General features: G+C 42.0%; 1 protein-coding gene across 7 annotated transcripts in view; it reads left to right on the forward strand.

The window, feature by feature from the left end:
* SH3PXD2A (SH3 and PX domains 2A) overlaps nt 1-21,001 on the forward strand; it is a 276,364-nt gene that overhangs the window by 79,372 nt on the left and 175,991 nt on the right. For all 7 annotated transcript variants that reach the window (XM_039361669.1, XM_039361666.1, XM_039361667.1 and 4 more), the window contains one exon: nt 20,489-20,565. In XM_039361669.1, coding sequence (XP_039217603.1) covers nt 20,489-20,565 — 77 coding nt within the window. The remainder of the gene's footprint in view (nt 1-20,488; nt 20,566-21,001) is intronic.

Here is a 21,001-nt window from a genome sequence, read left to right on the forward strand (position 1 = left end):
ATTATGTTAGCAGTTTTGCAGTGACCTGACTATTTCTTTCAGTACCCTGGGATGTAATTCATTCTGCATTTTAACCTTTCTGATACGTTTCTCATGGCTGTCTTATACCCTTCTCTAGTAAAGTTCTTCTCCTTCCATTTCCTATATATGCCCCAAGTCTTTTTTTTCAGCATTGCAAAGAGTTCCTGTACACATCTAAGCTGCTCTCTTAGATGTCTTCTATTTTTCTTTGAATAGGAATTGTTTTTGAGTGCACTTTCAGTATTTTATTTCCATCTTTCCCAGAGCCATTTTATCGTCACAATTTCAAGCCCTCAAATTCAATTTGGCTTTTGTCTGAGTTCATAAAAGTCAGCTGTTCTGAAATCTGGTATCTTGCCCTTGTAATAAACTCTAGCATAATATGATCAATTTCTCCTGAGGTTTCAGTCACTTTCACATCTTCAAACAGCTCCTCTCTTTTGGTTAGGATTATGTCCAAAATAGCAGATCATCTTCTTCCTTTTTCCATCCCCTGACAAATAAAATTGTCAGCAAGAGAGAACAGGAATTGGTTGGGCTTTTGACTCCTGGCAGAGTTTGAGACCTAGCAGATGTTGGGGTAATTGAAATCTCCCTTTGTCACTCATGTGCCTCTTTAAAGGTTTGGTCATCTGCCACAGAAAAGCTTCATCATCTGCCAGAAAATGTATAATAAGCTCTATTGATTTGTTTGTGTCTCGTTTTATTCTTACTTAGATGATCTCAAAAGAATTTCCATATTCCAGTTGGTGAATGCCTCTGCAAGCCTAACACTTCTTTATGTCTAATATGATAACCTCTCCTTTTCTGATGAATTGTTGTATCCTCCCATCACTATATCCCATTCATGTGGGTCATCCCACTTAGTTTCAGTGATGGTTATGACATCATGTTTGGAAATCCTCCTATGTAAGGAATTCAAGTTTTCCCTGTTTGTTTCCTGTGCTGGTAGTCTTCAACTTATAGCAATAGCACTTAGAATTATGTACCGCTTCACAGTCCTTTACAATTCTCTCTAAGCGGTTTACAGAGTCAGCATATTGCCCCCAACAATCTGGGTCCTCATTTTACCAACCTCGGAAGGATGGAAGGCTGAATCAACCTTGAGCCAGTGAGAATTGAACTGCCAAACTGATGGCAGCCAGCAGTCAACAGAAATAGCCTGCAGTACTGCATTGTAATCACTGTGCCATCAAGGCTAATGATACAGCATCATTTATGCACCAACACTGCATAGCCTTCCAAATTTTGTGGCCCCTGGTTATTGATCCCTGCATAAATGTCATTAAAAGTAAAGGTACTGTAAATATATCTTCTGTCCAGTTGTATTTGACTATAGGGGTTGGTGTTCATCTCTGCTTTTAGTCAAGGGAGCCAGGTCATCCAAAGATACTTCATGTTATGTGTCTAGCATATATACCAAGCCACAAAGAGTGCTGTTACCGTACTACTGAAGTAGTACCTATTTATCTATTTGCATTTGCATGCTTTCAAACTGCTAGGTGGGCAAGAGCTGGGGCAAGTAACAGGAGGTCACTGCATAATACAGCACTTGGGTCTTGAACCCGGGCTGTCAGCTTTCCAGCTGACAAACTCAGCATCTTTAACTGCTCAGCCATTGCACCCACTCATAAGCGTCATTACTGCATTACAATTAATCAGCAAACAACTTCAAAGAAATTTTGAAGCTTTGCCTCTAAATTTGCAACATTTGTTGTTTGAATAGCAAAGGCCTGGAAGCAACCAACAGATTGTTCTGATGTAAGTTTACATGGAACAAATTTCATCCAGTTCATTGGATTTTAATTATAAATATTTATATGTAGCCTAAGTGATAAAATAAAATAGCAAGATGCAAGAAAAAATAATAATTGTTTCCATGTAAGGATGTTAAAGATGTTCTTACATGGAAACTGAAGGTGATAGGGTGGATGCTGTACCAAATGTACAAAATTGTTCTCAATAAAACTATATGGGGATTTTCTCTAAATGGGCAGGATTCCTTTTTGAAAATTGTTTGGGACATATGTACACATATATTGTATAGAAGAAATTGTATTACACTCCATTTGTGCTTCCTGAAATAGCAGCAAGAAGATAATTTTATTAACAGCTTTTCTTCTTCTATTTTGTTCTGTATGACTGACACAAATTTAACCTTGTTTTGTTCCAGATATTGAGCTTGTTGTATTTTTGGGTAGCAATCTTGTGGAATCATAGCTATTATTTTAAATAGAAAATAGAGTTGTCCATTAATGCCTTTTCTTTTCCAAAACAGCCTATTTTCTATTAATTTTTCAATGTGCAAACACTTTCCTATCTGTAATGTGTATAGAATCCTTCATATTATTTTAGTTCTCAAGATATGAAGCTGTAAGCTAATAAGTAAGAAAGGTCTCACTGATCCAATGCTCAGGTTGTGATTTTTAAAATATTTAGTTGTGTGTAGAGTCAGCGGTTATATAAAAGTAATAGTGCGGAGAACATAAAACAATATTTAAAGGCCAATGGTCTGTTGGAATTAAAAGAAGGACAGAGAATTATTGAATAAAAAAATAACAGCAATGGAATTAAGAACTGCAGTACAAAAACAAAAAAAATAATAAAGTTCCGGGGCCAGATGGTCTACCAGGGGAAGTATATAAGACTCTTTATGAAGATCTGGAAACGACATTACTAGATGTATATAATGATGTGTTGGAGAAAGCCAAATTACCAGACTCTTGGACAGAAGCCAACATAACTCTTATTTCAAAAGAAGATACGGACCCTAAACAGATAAAAAACTATAGGCCAATCTCGTTGTTGAATTCAGATTATAAAATTTTTACCACAATAATTGCAGAACGACTAAAAATAATATTAAATCAAATAATACATTAGGATCAAAATGTTTTTTTACCCACCAGACAAATTAGGAACAACACGAGAACGGTGTTAAATGTCCTGGAATATTATGAAGCACACCCCGAAAAACAGGTAGCGTTAGTATTTTTAGATGCTCAGAAGGCATTTGACAACCTTAATTGGCAGTTTAGGTTCCAACAGATAGAGGATATGAAATTTGGAGAGAAGTTCGAACAAATGTTAAAGGCAATATATAAGACACAAAAGGCTAGAGTAATAATTAATGGGGAGAACACAGAGAAGGTTGAAATTAATAAAGGAGTAAGACAGGGATGTCCAATGTCACCTGTACTTTTTATTCTAACGTTATAAGTGCTATTAACTCAAATTAGAATTAACAAAGACATAAAAGGATTAAAGGTTAAAACAGAAGAATACAAGACACAGGCATCGGCAGATGATTTGGTGTTTTTTATAGAAGAACTATTAGAAAGAGATAATATTCTGATGAATGAAATAGAAAAATATGTGACAGTAGCAGGACTAAAAATTAACAAAGAAAAGTCCAAAATGTTAGTTAAAAATTTAACTGACAAACAAAAAAGGAGATTAGAAGAAAATTTTGGATTGCAAATTGTAAAAAAGATTAAATATTTAGGAATTTGGCTCACTATAAGATGTTCTTCAATAAAAGAAGATAATTATAGAAAATTGACACTAGAAATGAAAAAAGATTTAGAGATTTGGGGAAAACTACAATTAACATTGTTAGGAAGGATTTCTGTGATCAAAATGAATATTCTACCAAAATTAATATATCTATTTCAGACAGCTCCAATAAAAGTGGGAATTTTTTTTGACGATTTAAACAAAATGATTAATAAATTCATATTGTTAGGTAAAAAAGCACGAATAAATGTTAAAGCGTTACAGAATAGTAGAAGTAGAGGTGGCCTTGGGCTTCCAAATGGGAAACTTATTACCAAGCAGCGGGGTTGCTTTGGATTAGCGATTGGATAAATTTAGAAAATAAAAGGATCCTAACAATTGAAGGTCATGATTTACAGGCATGCTTTTTTATGGGGAAAAGATAAGTCCCACAAATACTTTTACCGGCACCAGATAAGAGGTGCATTAATTTGGACATGGGAAAAAGTAAAAAAAAAAAACATTATACGAAAATTCCAAATTGGATCTCACCAATGGAGGCAATGATTCATCCAAACACACTGGATAAAACAAAGATGATAAGTTATAAAGAATTATTAGACAATCAAGGGAATCTTAGATCAAGGGAGGAATTAAAAGAACAGGGAATAATTATCGATTGGTGGTCATATTTACAGATACAATCAAAATATAGCAAAGATATGGAAGAGTATAGAATAAGTCGGATACCACAGCAATTGGACAAAATATTGACAAGCAAGAGAGGAAAATTTTTAACAAAAACCTATAAACTTTTATTAGAAGTTGAACTGGAAGAAGAAATAGTAAAGGGTCCAATGATAGCATGGGCATGAAATATAGGTAGAAATATAAAATTAGATGAATGGGAAAGAGTATGGAACAAAAATTACAAACTAATGTTGTCAACTGCATATAAAGAAAACCAATATAAAATGTTCTATAGATGGCATTTCGCACCGGCGAGATTGGCTAAGATATATAAAAATATGAATCCGGACTGTTGGAAATGTAAAAATAAAGAGGGAACATTTTACCATATGTGGTGGCAATGACTCAAAGCAAAGACTTATTGGGAGCAGATAAGGAGATGGATACAGTAAATAACAAAAGAACAAATTGAACTTTAACCCGAAATATTCTTATTAGGCATAATCAATCCAAAGATGGAAAATCAACTTCAATACATCATTATACACATAATAACTGCTGCACGCATTGCGTATGCGCAATGCTGGAAAAGGGAAACTATACCAACAAATGTAATGATTATTTACAAGATACTAGAATATGCTGAGATGTACAAATTTACTCTAGAAATAAAAGACAAGGAAGTTACAGGTTCTCCAGCAGGATGGCTGTAGAGTCCAAATGGATGGGTTCTATGACGGCCTTCCTGCCTGGCAGACTGGGTAAAAACTTCGGCCACACCCCTTCCTTTGGGCGTGACCCCAGTTTTAACTCAGTCTCGAAGCCTGGTAGACGTGCGAGAAGCAGCTCTCAGAACAATAGGAATTTATCCCAAAAGAAAAGGGAAAGAAGCCTCTTCCTTCCATTTGAATGAAAAGCTCTCTGGCAACTGATAGAACTTAAAAGGCACAGCCAGGATCGGCGGAGTTGTGAGTGGGGCGTCAGGGCGGCTAGCAGGGGAGGCTTGGAACGGGGCCGGATCGCTCGTCGATATCCGGCCCGCCGAGCAGCTGTTTGGCGCGGGGATCCCACCGGGTTGTTCGTCGCCCTCCGATCCGACAAACAGCTGAGTGGCCGGCTCGGCTCGGCCGACAGAACTGAGGCGCCGCTCAGCGCGAAACAGCTGAGCCGAGCGGGAAGCGGCAAACTGCGGCGCTGCTCGGCATCGATCAGCTGAGCGGCGCGAAAAGCAGCCCTGACTAGGACAGAGCCTTAACGCTATTTTCCTTCCCTCAGAGGAGAGGCGCAGCCCCTTAAAACCAAAGGAGTCTCCCTCACTACTGAATTCAAAGATCCGCCATTGTTTAAACCGCGTGGCTTCCCGGGCTATCTTTGGGAGGCGTGGCTTCCTCCCATTCGCCATTTTGAACAAGCGGATTCCCGCTGCATTTTCCCTTGGGGGTGGGGCTACCACCCGGACTCCTTTTCCCTGCAAGCAAAGAAGGGATCCCTTTAGGTAAGGATCTGAGGTTCCTCAAGAAAATAAGGCAAGAGGAAGGAAGAGGGAAAAGGAAGAGATCCGTTTTGATCGTGGTCTGCTGCTACAGCCACAGACTGGGGGAGAGAGAGATATAAACTGCTCTTGTCTGGACTAGGTGAGGAGGTGAGGAGGAATTTTTTTCCCTGACTGTTCCTATAGTGACCTTTAGTCACTGCCTTGCAGGATCTTCTGTCCAAAGACTCCTGTCTGTCCGGCCATTGTCTGTATAGGCAGAAGAGGGCACAGCCCCAAGCATCTGCATCTGATCTGCGTACCTCATTCCCCCACTCCAGGCATTACCTACTCGGGGTGTCTGGCACAATGGCAGACAATGTCTCGTATTCAGTCACACAGGTCCCTCAATTGTCCCCCCCACAGCAACAACAAAAACGCAGATCTTCTGAGGCAGAGGTGGGGGGGAAGAAGAAAGCTAAAACAAAGCACCTTTCTCAGAAGGGACAGTCTAAAACGGCTGAGCGAGAGGCTTTGAGGAGACATTTGGCTTTAGAAAGACAAATTAGCAGGGCACAGAGAACCAATGCCAATGGGACAGATTTGGTTTCCCCTGTCCCAGCGGTGGCGCCCAGCACAGAGCCTACTGCCGAGGAAGTGCTCAAGACTTGGTCTCCTCCTGGGGAAACTGAGCAGTTAGATTCCTCCAATCCCTCCTCACCAGCTTCTTCACCCGACCACACTCCAGCGCCTCACTCCAGCGACAAGGCGCAGGAGAACATATGGTCGGCACAATTTCATGCATTCATGCAGGATGCATTCTCCCAGTTCATGGCTTCTAAGGGGCAAGTGGCCTTTCACACACCCCGTAAGGGTCGGGCTAGGCCACCCCCTACCAGTACCTCTGAAACTTCCTCTCAACTGGGAGAGGGTGACTCAGTGGACCTTGATATGTCAGACAGGCCCCTCTCGGAGGACGAGGAGACTGCACCTGAGCAGGCGACGAGCTCTGGCCTCTTTAACCCAGCGCTCCTAAAATCACTCCTGATAAAGGCAGTTTCCACAGTCAACCTAACATCAGTACAGGATGAGAAGCCCTCAACAAGCAAGGAGGCCAATCCTCTGTTTGCCAAAAAGGTTCCACAAGATAAGTACATTCCATGTGCGGAGGTCTTTATGACCACGCTGGAGGAACAATGGTCCTCACTTGCAAGCCCACCGGCACCTAACAGCGCGGAAAGGAAGCTTTTCAACCTATCTCCCTCCTTCTCTAACATGTTAGAGGTTCCTGCTGTAGATAACCCCTTAATCTCATTATTTTCTACCTCCGCGATTCCAGGAGACATGGCGGAGGTCTTGAGACCTGAGGAGAAGAAATTTGAACACTCCCTCCGGCGTTCCCATATGGCTGCAGCCTGGGCGGCCAGAGCAGCCACCTCATCATCATTCTTCGCGAGGGCCAGTATCATGTGGCTGAGGGAACTGCAAGGCACGGTGCCTCCAGACCAGGTCAGAGTACACCAAACATTGGCCAAGCTCCTCGCGGCCTCGCAATTTGTCTCTGACGCTTCACTGTACGCAACAAAGTATGCAGCTAGATCCATTGCGGCCACAGTGGCCTCACGTAGGCTACTATGGCTCAAAAACTGGAAGACAGACCTGAGGTCCAAATGGCGTCTTTCGACGTCCAAATACAGTGGAGTAGCCCTATTTGGCTCCATTCTGGACCCACATGTCAGCGAAGGCAGAGACAAGAAAAAAAAAATCCTGGTACATCCATCAAAGAAGTTAGACAGGAGAGGCAGTCAGGACTTCCGGAGACAGGGCTCCCGCCCAGGAAGCCCCTGGGAATGGAGACAGCCCTTTCGATCAGGGCAATCCTGGGACTGGCCCAGAGGCTCACGATCCTTCTACCCCAGACAGGATCGAACCCAGGATCGCCAAAGCCCGGGAGCCAGGGGCCAGTTCCAGTCCAGACGCCCATACAGGGGAGCGGGAGGCAGATCCTTTAAGCGTACCAAGTGACGCCAAACAGGATACTCCCATTGGGGGTCGGTTAGGAAATTTCATCGAGGTCTGGGAGCAGACCACGACCGACGCCTGGGTCCTGGAAACGATCAGGCATGGCCTGACCTTAGACTTCTGTTCTCCCCCACCAAACCGGTTCATCAGATGTCCCATCTCCAGAAGAGCACACAAGACGAGGCTGATAACTTCGGCCATAGCCCACCTCCTGTCAATCCAGGCCATAGAGAGGGTACCAAAGGAGGAGGAGGGAAGAGGATTTTATTCTATCCTCTTCGTCATCCCAAAGACATCAGGAGGGTGGAGAGCAATCTTGGACCTGAAGGGCCTGAACTATTTCATAAAGTACAGGAGGTTCAAGATGCACTCCTTGAAATCCATCCTAGCCAGCGTCAGGGAAGACGATCTATTATCCTCAATAGATCTCACAGAGGCGTACCTACACATCCCCATTCATCCCAGTTACCGGAAATTCCTCAGATTTACCTACGCGGGTCGACATTACCAATACAGGGCATTACCCTTCGGACTATCATCAGCACCAAGGGTATTCACCAAGATCCTAGCTGTAATAGCGGCCCATCTCAGGTTGATCCCGGTTCGCGTTCAGTTTTATCTGGACGACATCTTGATTCAATCCAGATCTCGGGAGCAAGCAAGGGCAGATCTCGAGACCACGATCCGAACCCTACAGGGGCACGGATTCTCGGTCAATCTAAACAAGAGTCACCTCACTCCCTCAAGGAGACTGCAACACCTGGGCGCGGTGATAGACACGTCACAGTGCAGGGTATACCTTTCCCAGGAGCGACTGATCAGCATATCCAAGCTAATTCACCAAATTCAAAAGATCAGGAGAGTGCCCTTGCTACAACTCTCGAAGCTCCTGGGGAAGATGATATCTTGCATGGGCATCATCCCATGGGCAAGGCTCCACTCGAGGGAGTTGCAGTGGTTCCTCCTACCCTACCAGAGGAGGAACCTCAGCACCTCCAGCAAGAGGGTGCTGGTACCAGCACAGGTGATGAAATCACTAAAATGGTGGCTATCCCCCACGACACTCAAGGGGAGCATATTCAGGGAACCAAACAGGGTCACACTCACGACAGATGCGAGCCTGTTCGGATGGGGGGCCCTCCTGGGAACCCAGATAGCACAGGGCCAGTGGGGACAGAAGGACCTGTCACACAGCATCAACTGGCTAGAGCTCCGGGCCATACACCTGGCCCTCCGTCATTTCTCTCACCTAGTAACGAGGAGGCACGTCCTCGTGCTTACAGACAATGTAGCAGCCAAGGCACATGTAAACAAGGAGGGAGGAACGAGATCAGTGGAACTAATGAAGGAAGCATTGGCGCTGGCCCGATGGGCAGAAACCAATGTGAGTTCCATCAGAGCGGAACACATCTCAGGGGAGACAAACACCCAGGCAGACTCCCTGAGCAGAGCCAAGGTGGACCAGTCGGAATGGCGTCTGGACCCGGTTCTCTTCGAGGAGATCTCCTGGAGGTTCGGACAACCGCACCTAGATCTATTTGCCAACCACAAGAACACACAACTCCCCAGGTTCTTCTCCAGATTCCCGTCCCCGGGATCGGAGGGAACGGATGCTCTCAGGTGCCGGTGGCCGGCGCAACTCCTGTACGCCTTCCCACCGCTGCCATTAATACCGGCGACCATACGCAAGATGATCCTGGAGGGCGCAGAGATGGTCTGCATTGCCCCTCACTGGCCACGGCGCCCGTGGTTTGCCGACCTCGTGGACCTTTCGATATCACCTCCGTGGAGGATTCCCCCGGACAGGGTAAAGCTCAGGCAGGGCAAGCTTGTACACCCAGATCCCCAGTGGCTACATCTAGCCGCTTGGCATTTGAGCGGCAAAGCTTAACTAAACAATCTTATTCGGCAGGGGTGATATCGATCATACAGGCATCACGAAGAGCGTCCACTAATAGGATTTACGACGCTACATGGAAGGGATTTTGTAGGTGGTGCGCTTCGCTTCACCTAGACCCGACCACAGTATCTATCCCTAATATCCTAGATTACCTATTGGAGGGTCTTAATAAGGGCCTGTCAGTCAATACCATCCGCAGACAGATATCGGCCCTCTCAACTGTACTCTCCTGCGACAACTTAACTTCTCTAGCACAACATCCAGCGATTAGTGCTTTCTTAAAAGGGGCATCTAACACAAAGCCCCCAGTCATACACAGGTACCCGTCCTGGAACCTGCCTAAGGTCCTTCTAGCCTTGACATCAGCACCCTTCGAGCCTCTTGAAACATGCTCACTCCATCACCTATCACTGAAGGTATCTTTCCTTGTGGCAATCACTTCAGCAAGGAGAATCTCAGAACTTGCAGCACTGTCAGTAAGGAAGGATCTGTGTACCTTCTTCAAAGACAGGGTTGTTCTTAGACCAGACCCGACCTTCATTCCGAAGGTAAATAGCATCTTTCACAGATCTCAGGAACTTACGCTTCCTGATTTCTGTCCAAGACCCAAACATAGGCTAGAACACAGATGGCACAAGCTAGACGTGCGGAGAGCGCTGTGTTTCTACGTGAAACGCACCTCGGCTTTCCGAAAGACTGAAGCATTATTTGTGTCCTTTCAACCAGCAACTATGGGAAAGAAGGTATCTCCTTCCACCATAGGCAGGTGGATCAGAGCCTGCATAGCACAGGCATACGTCTCACAGGATTTGCCAGCACCCACTCAGGTGACTGCCCACTCAACTCAGAGCGCAGCCACATCTGCGGCGTGGCTAACACAAGCTCCGGTGGAAGAGATTTGCAGGGCCGCAACCTGGTCCTCACCTTCGGTTTTCATTCGACATTACCGTTTAGATTCCCTAGCAGCAGCAGACGCGGCTTTTGGCAGAAGAGTTCTTCAACAAGTCGTATCTGCTCAGAGTTCGGTAGCCTAGACATTCCCTCCCAGGGGGACATGAGGGCTTTGGTATGTCCCATCCATTTGGACTCTACAGCCATCCTGCTGGAGAAGGGGCGTTGTCTTACCTGAACGCCTTTTCTCAGCAGGATGATGTAGAGTCCAAGCCCACCCAGAGGATAGGTCTAGGCAGGGAGAGAATAACGATATAATAAAGAGCTGCAATGTTAATTCCAACAAAGTTTCTCGCCTAAGTTAAAACTGGGGTCACGCCCAAAGGAAGGGGTGTGGCCGAAGTTTTTACCCAGTCTGCCAGGCAGGAAGGCCGTCATAGAACCCATCCATTTGGACTCTACATCATCCTGCTGAGAAAAGGCGTTCAGGTAAGACAACGCCCCATTTCATGAGATATGGGACAGGTATTATAATTGGTTAGAATTGAGAAATAAAAAAGTATGAGAAGTAATGTAAATAAGTGTAAATAAATGTAAGAGATATAGGACATAGTATTGTTAAGAAAAAAGAAAAATGTACTTTGTATTTTGTTTTTTGTAAAGAGAAAAAGGAAAAAAGAAATTTTTTAAAAAATAATAATCCGTGTGGCTATTTTATAGATTTCTACCACCACCACCACCACCATCATCTTAATAATAAGAAAATGAATTTTAAAAAGTGATAGTGCAGGAGCTCCTTACAATGCTTCACAAAGCTTTATTCTGAAAAAACAATGATGTACTTAGAGATAAATATAGTCCCGAAAACACACACACACACACACACACACACACACACACACACAGACATGCACTTACCAATGGTATATACATAATATTCATTTGTTTAGGGATAAAAAGACAACAAGATAACTCAAGTTTTCCAATATCCTTGTTACAAACAAGAATAATAGTTGGCATATTAATTTGCTGGAGCAGATTGGGTCTATTGATTGTCTTGGCTCATGTTGTTTCTTGTCTAAAACAGTCCTGAGTTTGAAGGGTAAAAATAACAGTAAAGGGTAAAACGCAGTATTTGCAATTCTGCTGAGTGGCAGAGTTTGATTCTCACAGGCTCAAGATTGACTCAAACTTCCACCCTTCCAAGGTCAGTAAAACGAGGACCCAGATTGTTGGGGGCAATATGCTGACTCTGTAAACTGCTTAGAGAGGGCTGTAAAGCACTGTGAAGAGGTATATAAGTCTAAATGCTATTGCTATTGCTAAAATAGTATGAAGTAAATAGTATTAATTAACCTAAGTTAAAAAAAAACCAGGAATTTTAGTTTGAGAATGGTGCTCATACAATGACATTTGCTCATCTATTATCTTCTTTATGAGCAGATTGATATAAAATGTTGGATAACAACATTCAGGTATCAATGAAAGTTCCAGCTCTAAAGTTCTCCTGTGAAGTAAAACAAAAGACATAGGGATTCATCACTATCTGCACCATTTCCTTTTACCCATTTAAAAATTAAAGCTAAAAAAATGAATCACCATCTGATTGAGCTTGTTGCTATAGAGCAGCGGTTCTCAACCTGTGGGTCATGACCCTTTTGGGGGTCGAATGACCCTTTCACAGGGGTCGCCTAAGACCATCGGAAAACACATATTTCCGATGTCGGCCCAGCCGGGCAGCCAGGCTTGAGGAGGAGTGAACTCCAGATAATGGAAAAAAAGATTAAATATATTAAATAATCAATAATGAAATAATTAGTCTAAATCAAAGTGAATGAGAAATTACTGCAGTCTTCTGCTCCAGGAGCGAAGAGACTAAGTCTAAAACTGGGGTGCAATTGGCACAGCGGGGGTGGTACTAAGATTCAGACTTAGTCTAATTGGAGCAGATAGATTAAGACAACCCATCCATGGGTTCTCCATCCAATCATGCTGGAGAACACATATTTCCGATGGTCTTAGGAACCAAGACACTAGTGAGAATTTCTGCTCAAGGCTATTTCCGCCAGCCAGCTCAGGCAGACAGGAAGCAGCCGCTTCAGCAGCATGGCGAGGCTGCACTACCCATCGCAGAGCAGCTACTGCCGCGTCACCCACGGCTATGAACCTCCTGCTTGGTGTCTTTCAGGTCCTCTTGCCTGGCTTCCGTCTGGGAGAAGCGCAGGGCCAAGGTAAAAAAAAAAAGCCTGGCGAAATACTCCCGAGGGGTAGCGTCGATCTGTAGCGGGAGGTGAAGGGAGCGGGTGGGTGGGAGGGGGTCAACCAGAAGGGAACCGGGTCTGATAAGGGCGAAAGTTGAGTGAGGTTTTCCCCCTTGCCCCTCTCTCCGCCTCCCTTTGTGCAGCGGCATCTCTGGCTGCTGCCTTCCCAGTTGCCAAGAAAGGGGAAAAAAAGAGCTGTGAGTGAGTTCCCCTTTCTGCCTCATTTCTTAAAGCTTTTTTTTTAAACAACCGCTCATTCAGAACTCCTCAGGGCTTGTTTGCATGAGCTTGTGGCAGATCAGTAAATAAAGAGGTGGGAGAGCCAAACTGTCCAAGGTGTTTGCACCGTGAACGTGTGGACGCTGTTTTCATGACTTGCCACCACTGCCCCCTCTCTTCCCACCCTGCTCTGGCAACGCGCCACTGCTGCTGCTGCTGCTGAGCTGAGCTGCGGCGCCGAGTCGGTCTCCACACCTCCTGGTTGCCCGGCCCAGTTCCCTTGCCATTGGAGGCCGCCTTGGCCCTCTGGTGCTCGGCACGGCCCTGGGATTGGCGGGCAGGAGTGGCTGCTTCCTGGTTCTCCGGCCCTCGGAAGCAGCCAGGCGGTGGTGATGCCCACATGTGTGTCAGAGACCAGCTGGCCGGGCTTGGAAAAGAGAAGCGGTGCCTTCTGAGCGGGAGCTGGTGCTCTGTCCGCACCCCTCTTGCATGCAACGAGTCGGGGAAGGGTCGTGATGGTGAAGGGCTGCACGGTGTGGAAAGGGGCTCCCATGACCCCACCGCTGCGACGGCACTCAGGAGGCTGGAGGGGTGGGCAGGTCCCGGGGGGGCGGCTGGGAGAGGACAAGAGTGGGGAATGCTGGGAGTTGCAGTTCATCATCATCTGGAAAACATGACTCTCCAAAGATTGATCCTTCCTTCTTTCCATCCATCTCCTTCCCTTCCCCTTCAATCTCTCTCTCTCCTTCCTTCCTTCCTTCCTTCCTTCCTTACTTCCTTCCTTCCATCCATCCATCCATCCATCTCCTTCTCTTCCCCTTCAATCTCTCCTTCCTTCCTTCCTTTCCCCCTCAATCTCCTTCTTTCTCCATCTCCTTCCTTTCCCCTTCAATCTTCCTTCCTTCCTTCCTTCCTTCCTTCCTTCCTTCCTTCCTTCCTTCCATCTCCATCCCTTCCCCTTCAATCTCTCGCTCCCCTTCCTTCCTTCCTTCCTTCCTTCCTTCCTTCCTTCCTTCCTTCCTTCCTTCCTTTCCTCTTCGATCTCCTTCCTTCTCCATCTCCTTCCTTTCCCCTTCAATCTTCCTTCCTTCCCCTTCCCTCCCTCCCAACATTTTTGAGCAAGGAAGAGTAAGCTTCTCCAGCGAGCATTGCTATTTTGTTTTTGTGCTTAATCACTATGCTTTAATTATGTTCAATTCGTAACAATGAAAATACACCCTGCATATCAGATATTTACATTACGATTCATAACAGTAGCAAAATTACAGTTATGAAGTAGTAACGAAAATCATTTTATGGTTGGGGGTCACCACAACATGAGGAACTGTATTAAATGGTCACAGCATTAGGAAGGTTGAGAACCACTGCTATAGAGAAAGCAATCAGTCCTTAGCAGTGTGCTAAAATTATGGATTTCTTTGAAATAGTTATCTTGTGTTGCATGGGGTCAAATTCTGCTTCTTAGGACAAATCTCTGCCTATTTAGGATATGAAGATTTCAGAAAGTACTTCCAGTCTACATAGTCCATGTGACATTCAGATGCATATATGGGGTGGGAACTCAATGGATCTCTCAGTTTCTTTAGGCCATGTGGTTGTAAAGATGATGCATCTATCTATCATCAGGTGGGAACTGGAGACCATAAGTCTACCATCCTTTGAGAGGTAAGTAAGATTTCTGGTGTCAGAATTTTATAAACGATAACCAGCTCTGCATAGCACAGCAGGACCCAGGAACAAAGGCAAGCAGTATTTCAGAAGTTGTTGCTTCTTTTTGCTGTGCTTAGAAAGAAGGCTCAGCTTGTTTGGGCCAGTGTTTTTGTAGCAGCCTAACCAGTTTGGCTGCTTTCATGATTGTAGATTCATGTGCAATTACTCAAAATCCAAAACCATATTTGTCAATTTACATCTTTCCTCCTAAGTTTATCATTATTCATTTTACCTAATGCTTGCCTTCTTGTAAAGTTTTTTCTTTTTTAAATCACAAAACCACAGAACAAAGATGAAGAGGAATACATTTTGGTGGGACATATTTCTGTATAAGAGACAGTGAAGTAATAGGTAGAAAAGCAATATCTGGGTAAATGTCTAAATGCTTTTGCTTTGACTGGAGAATGTGATTGGTCAATGTGGCATGATCATATTACTTCTGATATGAACATTTATAACAGGTTCCCTGTTAAAAGCTAAAGTGTCAATGAATGCAAACCTGACATCCAGGTTATACTTATTTTGCCTTATATCAAAAGTGCGTTAGTTATTCTTGACGACCCAGTAAGATGTGTTCATTTGTGGTGGGAAAAAATTAAAAGGAATCTGTAGCACCTTTTCCAACTATAGGTAGTCCTCAGGACCACAACTGGGCCCAAAATTTAGGTTACTAAGTGAGAAATTTGTTAAGTGAGCTTTGCCTCATTTTACCACTTTTCTCACCATATTTGTTAAGTGAATCACTGCAGTTCTTAAATTAGTAAGATGGTTGTTAAGTGCATCTGGTTTCTCCATTGAGTTTCCTTGTCAGAAGTTGCAAAAGGGGATCACATGACCCCAGGACACTGCAACCGTCATAAATGTGAGTCAGTTGTCAAGCATGTGAACATAAATCACATAACCATGGGGATGCTGTAACAGTCATAAGTGTGAAAAATGGTGATGAGTATTTTTGTCAGTGCTGTTGTAATTTTGAACAGTCACTAAATGAACTGTTGTAAGTGAAGGACTACCTGTAATAAACTTTATTAAAAGGCAAAACTGCAGCTCAGAAACATTTAGGGCTTTCAATAAAATATGTTAGAAAAAGTGCTATCAGATTCATAACTTTTTGCCATTAATTCTTATATTTCAATTTTTATTTCATGGATAGATAACCTGTGGTTCTCCAGATGCTGAGTTATATCTCCTGTCATCTTTCACATAGGCCAGATAGGTAGCTGTTTAGCTCATCTGCAATGCTTATTTTAACTTTCTGCAGTTCTGCATAGACTCAGATAGAGCTCTGTTATGGAAAGAATTGAATTTGAGACTTTCTGCAGTAAAATAATACAAACAGCCTTGCTGGATCATACCAGAATGCTGTTCCAAATGTTGCTACCGAGAGGCCAGCATGAATGAAAAGATGGAACAGCATCTTTTCATTTTCCTCATGAAATGCACAGTTCAAAATATGTGTCTTTCTATTTAATTATGCTTGTTAAGTTGCATCAAGATTGAAATGAAGAAACTTAGACATATTGTAAGGCTATTGGAATCATTGCTCACATTTAAGATCTTGCAATGTTTTTATGGGTGATATGTTGTAAGAATCATATTATCACTGATTAGGAATATTCTTGGATGCCCTGATGACTTTTAACTTAAGTGCAAGAGTATAATATAGAATATAATTGTAATTGTGTTAAATTTTAAAATCTATTTCTTCTGGTATATTCTTGTTTTAAATTGTGGATGACATTTGATCGTTATCTGATATTTTAGTTTGTAACTGCTCAATAATCTGCTTCATCAATCAGTGTATGATTTCAGCACTTCAAACTGACTGTCAGGCTCTTTGATAAACCCTTGCCAAAAATGTGGCAGTATGGATTTCTTGACTTAAAGATATAAGACTGATTCTGTCACTATTCACTAATATTACATGTTGTCTTTTTTTAATCTATCAAGTTTCTGCTTTATTTAGCTTCAGAGAGATATCAAAGAGATGTTCCAATAAAGTGGGCACTTCTAAAAAGTTTAGGAAATCAATAGAATAGAGTAGAGTAGAGTAGAGTAGAGTAGAACAGAACAGAACAGAACAGAACAGAACAGAACAGAACAGAACAGAATAGAATAGAATAGAATAGATCTGGAAGGGACCTTGGAGGTCTTCTAGTCCAGTGCCCCTCACCCCTCAAGCAGGAGAATGTATACCATCTCAGACAGGTGATTTTCTAGCCTCTTCTTAAAAATCTCCAGTGATGGAGTGCCCATGATTTCTGAAGACAAGCCGTTCCACTGGTTAATTGTCCTCACTGTTAGGAAGTTTCCCTTAATTCTAGGTTGCTTCTCTCTTTGATCAGTTTCCAACCATTGTTTCTTGTCCTGCCCTCTGGTGCTTTGGAGAATAATTTGACCCCCTCTTCTTTGTGGAAGCCCCTCAAATACTGGAATGCTGCTATCATGTCACCCTATTTTTTCTTTTCTTTAGACAAGCCAAACCCAAGTCCTGCAGCCGTTCTTCATATGTTTTAGTCTCCAGGTCTTTGATCATCTTAGTTGTTCTTCTCTGAATTTTTTTCAGACTCTCAATATCTTTTTTGTGATATGGTGACCAAAATTGGCTGCAGTATTCCAGGTGTGGTCTTACTAGGATTTTATAAAGCGGTACTAATACTTCACGTGATCTTGATTCTATGCCTCTGTTTATACAACCCAGGATTGTATTAGCTTTTTTGGCTGTGCTGCATACTGCTGGCTCATACTCAGTTGATCGTCCACTAGGATTCCAAGATACCTCTCACAGTTACTGTTTTTGAGCCAGGTCTTGCCTAAACTGTACTTGTACCTTTGATTTTTCCTGCCTAAATGTAAAACTTTGCTTTTCTCCACATTGAAACTCATTTTGTTGGATAAGGCCCATTGTTCAAGTTTGTCAAGATCTTTTTGGATCCTGGGTTTGTTTCTGGGGTGTTGGCTACTCCTACCAGTTTGGTATCATCTGCAAATTTGACGTGTTCCCTTTCAATTCCCTAATCTAAGTCATTTATGAAGATATTGAAGAGTACTGGGCCTAAGGCTGAACCTTATGATATCCCACTGCTTACTTCTCTCCATGTGGATGTAGTGCCATTGAGGACTACATTGAGGACAGTATGGACACAAATTGCATATTATTACAGTTTGTTGATTACTAAGAGAGATGAATTTTCTGTTTAGTCACAAGAACACTTTCTGTCCAATGCTGTCTTTCTCTTGCTTCAAGCAATCTGCTAATATTGATGGTTTGCAAATTTGATTGTATGTAACAGAGGCTTAACTGTTCATTGTCTTTTAGATACTTGTAAAGAATTTCCTAGTGAGAAATTTGGCCTGTGGTACCAATTATATGTTTATATTTCTTCAGAGCATAGTAACAATAGTTAAAGATAAGGGAGAAAGATTTTTCTCTAAAGGGGAAGGTCTTCTTTCATGGTTCCATTTATTCATCACTTCGTACTTGCTATTCTAAAGTTAGGGACAAAATCTCTACTTTTTAATGCTGGAGTAGATCATATGGTACTAATGAAGACTTAAAGGAAAGCCAGTTTGAGATCTACCAGATGAAATCTTTTCCTTTCCTGGAGATAGACCAATACACTTCATTGTAATTATTTTTGGCAATTGTATATTATTTTCCTGGCTTTCTAGAAATCTGTAAACAGTAGCTTTGGTCTTGCTATTCTTTAAAGAATCGAATGTAAATCCAATCATCTATGCACAAGAACTATTATGAATGAATCATACTGATTGTATATATTACATTTAAAGCTTAATAAGGTTTGCAGAATTGTTATATGCATGTGTGATATATCATTGAAAATACTAAGTCCAGAACCTAATTGTTTATCTTTCCTATTGCTTCTGCTAGCCCAAATACTTTAGATCTTTATCCCTTCTTTCTTATTCCTCTCTTTTCATCTGACTGGAGTAAATCCTATATAAGATCTTATTAATCTACTTTTCTATATCCTCAGTGTGTGTTTTAATGTTACTATTTCTCCAGCACTGGAGATGGATAATCCACCAATGGGTTGAGACTGTATTCCTGCCCAATCAGATCAGTCAGTCAAAGTTGCCACGCCCGTCCTGGACCACGAGATTCCCAGTCTTGACATGAGCGAAGCCATTGACTGACAGCAAGACGTTTTGGCTCAAACTAAATATCCCTAATTCTCCCTGCCTAAGATGGTGGGTGTGGATTATCCATCTCCGTGCTGAGAAAAGGCGTTCAGGTAAGACAACGCCCCTTCTCCAGCACTGGAGATGGATAATTCACCAATGGGACATACCCAAGCCTATTGTCCCTCGGGTTGGGGAATAGACAGGTCCTGTGTGGAATTTTGGTTTAACACCTGCTGGAGAATCCTCCTACCGAAGGAGGCTTCTGCGGATGAGTATTTGTCAATTTTGTAGTGGCGAATAAATGGAGAAGGCGATGCCCGAGTGGCCGCCCTGCAAACCTCCTCAATGGAAGCCTGCATGGCCGATGCTGCCGAGGTGGCAGCACTCGTTGTGGAGTGAGCCGTGACATGTCTAACTACAAATTACAGCAACCAAGTGGAGAGTTCTTAAAATAGTAGTGGTGGTTATGAGATTGACAAATTTTTGTACAGAATTCTGAACTCTGAGTAACAGCTTAATACAAATGGGATAGCAAATCATAACTGTCAAGTTAAGGACAATAAATGACACCATTAGATTATATCCACAGTAGTAACCTTAGCTCTAATCTAATATTCTCAATCAGCAATGTCTTTTTAGATATATTATAGTTGAACATTTACTAGTCTTCATTAATAATTTAGCAGGTTTTTACTTTCCATGCTTTTTCAATTTTAGATAAGCATTTCGATATACATTAGATTACCTTTTGTGTCTGTGCACATTTTCCAATTTGCCTGTAAGTACTTGCTGAATAAATCATGCTAATTTTACTTAGAATGTGCCTTTCAATATTGTATCTTTGTCTTCTTCAGCTGATAGCTGAATTAGCATATGGCTAAATTAGGAGTATTACTGAATTACAATGGAATGAAATATACATCTGTCAATACACAAAAACAGATCTAACTCCCTTAAGCTAATATTCTCAACAAATTTAAAAGAAATTTCCATCCACTTGGGATGGATTTGTGTTGATTTGAAAAGCATGGCAAGCTAAAGTTATTTGGTTACCTTCTTTAAAGGACCGTCAGGGAAATGTTTTTATCTGCTTTTTAAACAAGCTTTTATAGATTGCTGTCCATTTCTGGAATATGTATGTATGTATAATACATCTGTTAAAAGAGTATTACATAAACATATAGTTTTTGTTGGAAGATAGGAAATGGAGTGGAGAGGGAGGAAATAATAAACTGGTGAATCAGTAAGAATGTTTTATTATTTATTTGCTTATTTAATTCTGTATACTCTGAAACAAAATACTACTTAAGGTACTCAAAACTTTTGTGTATTGATCAATTAGTTCATAATTATCCTTTTGATTCCTTTTTTGGATGTTGCAATTCTTACTTCAAAATGTGTGTAGTAATATACAAGTAAGTGAAAGTTATGTTTGGACATCATGTTTATTAAAACAACTACAGAAATATATATGAATAATTGTGCACTTTTCCTTCTCTAAAAATTTCAGAATAAGTAAATTTAGCAAAACCCACTTATGGCTACTTAGGTGTAAAGTAGAATGCATCAGCTATTTCCATCTATATGTGAATCAAAATGACAATGATATAAACAATTTTTGGCAAGACACACATTTAATCTCTGTATCTTCTTTGTCACTAGGGAAAATCCTATTCCGAAGAAGTCACATTCGAGATGTAGCTGTGAAGAGATTAAAGCCGATTGATGAATACTGCAGGGTAAGTGACACTTCTTCTTAAAACACGATGAAAAATGCATAGCATTTATTCCTTTATACACATTTTAATATATTACATATATACTATACTATACTATACTATACTATACTATACTATACTATACTATACTATACTATACTATACTATACTATACTGCTTATTCCCTACGTGGCTTATAATCAAAATAAAACCAAATAAAGTAACAGAAAATGAAGCAATATCTCATCTACCTAAGACACCCCTTCCACCAACATCCTTCAAATGACCGATGGAAAAATAAAGTCTTCAAGACCTTGGGAACATTCTGTGACTTAATAGTCATGGTGTCCCATACTGTAGTGACATAAAGATTTTGTGAATTAATTTAAAAATTAGAGACCAATGAAACAAATAATAAATTCAGATCAGCCAGTTTATGAGAAGGTCTCTTGGGTTT

This window comes from Crotalus tigris, unplaced genomic scaffold (assembly GCF_016545835.1).
Source record: "Crotalus tigris isolate CLP2741 ecotype Arizona unplaced genomic scaffold, ASM1654583v1 scf7180000019328.220996217465:2438092, whole genome shotgun sequence".
NCBI classification, from domain to species: Eukaryota; Metazoa; Chordata; class Lepidosauria; order Squamata; family Viperidae; genus Crotalus; species Crotalus tigris.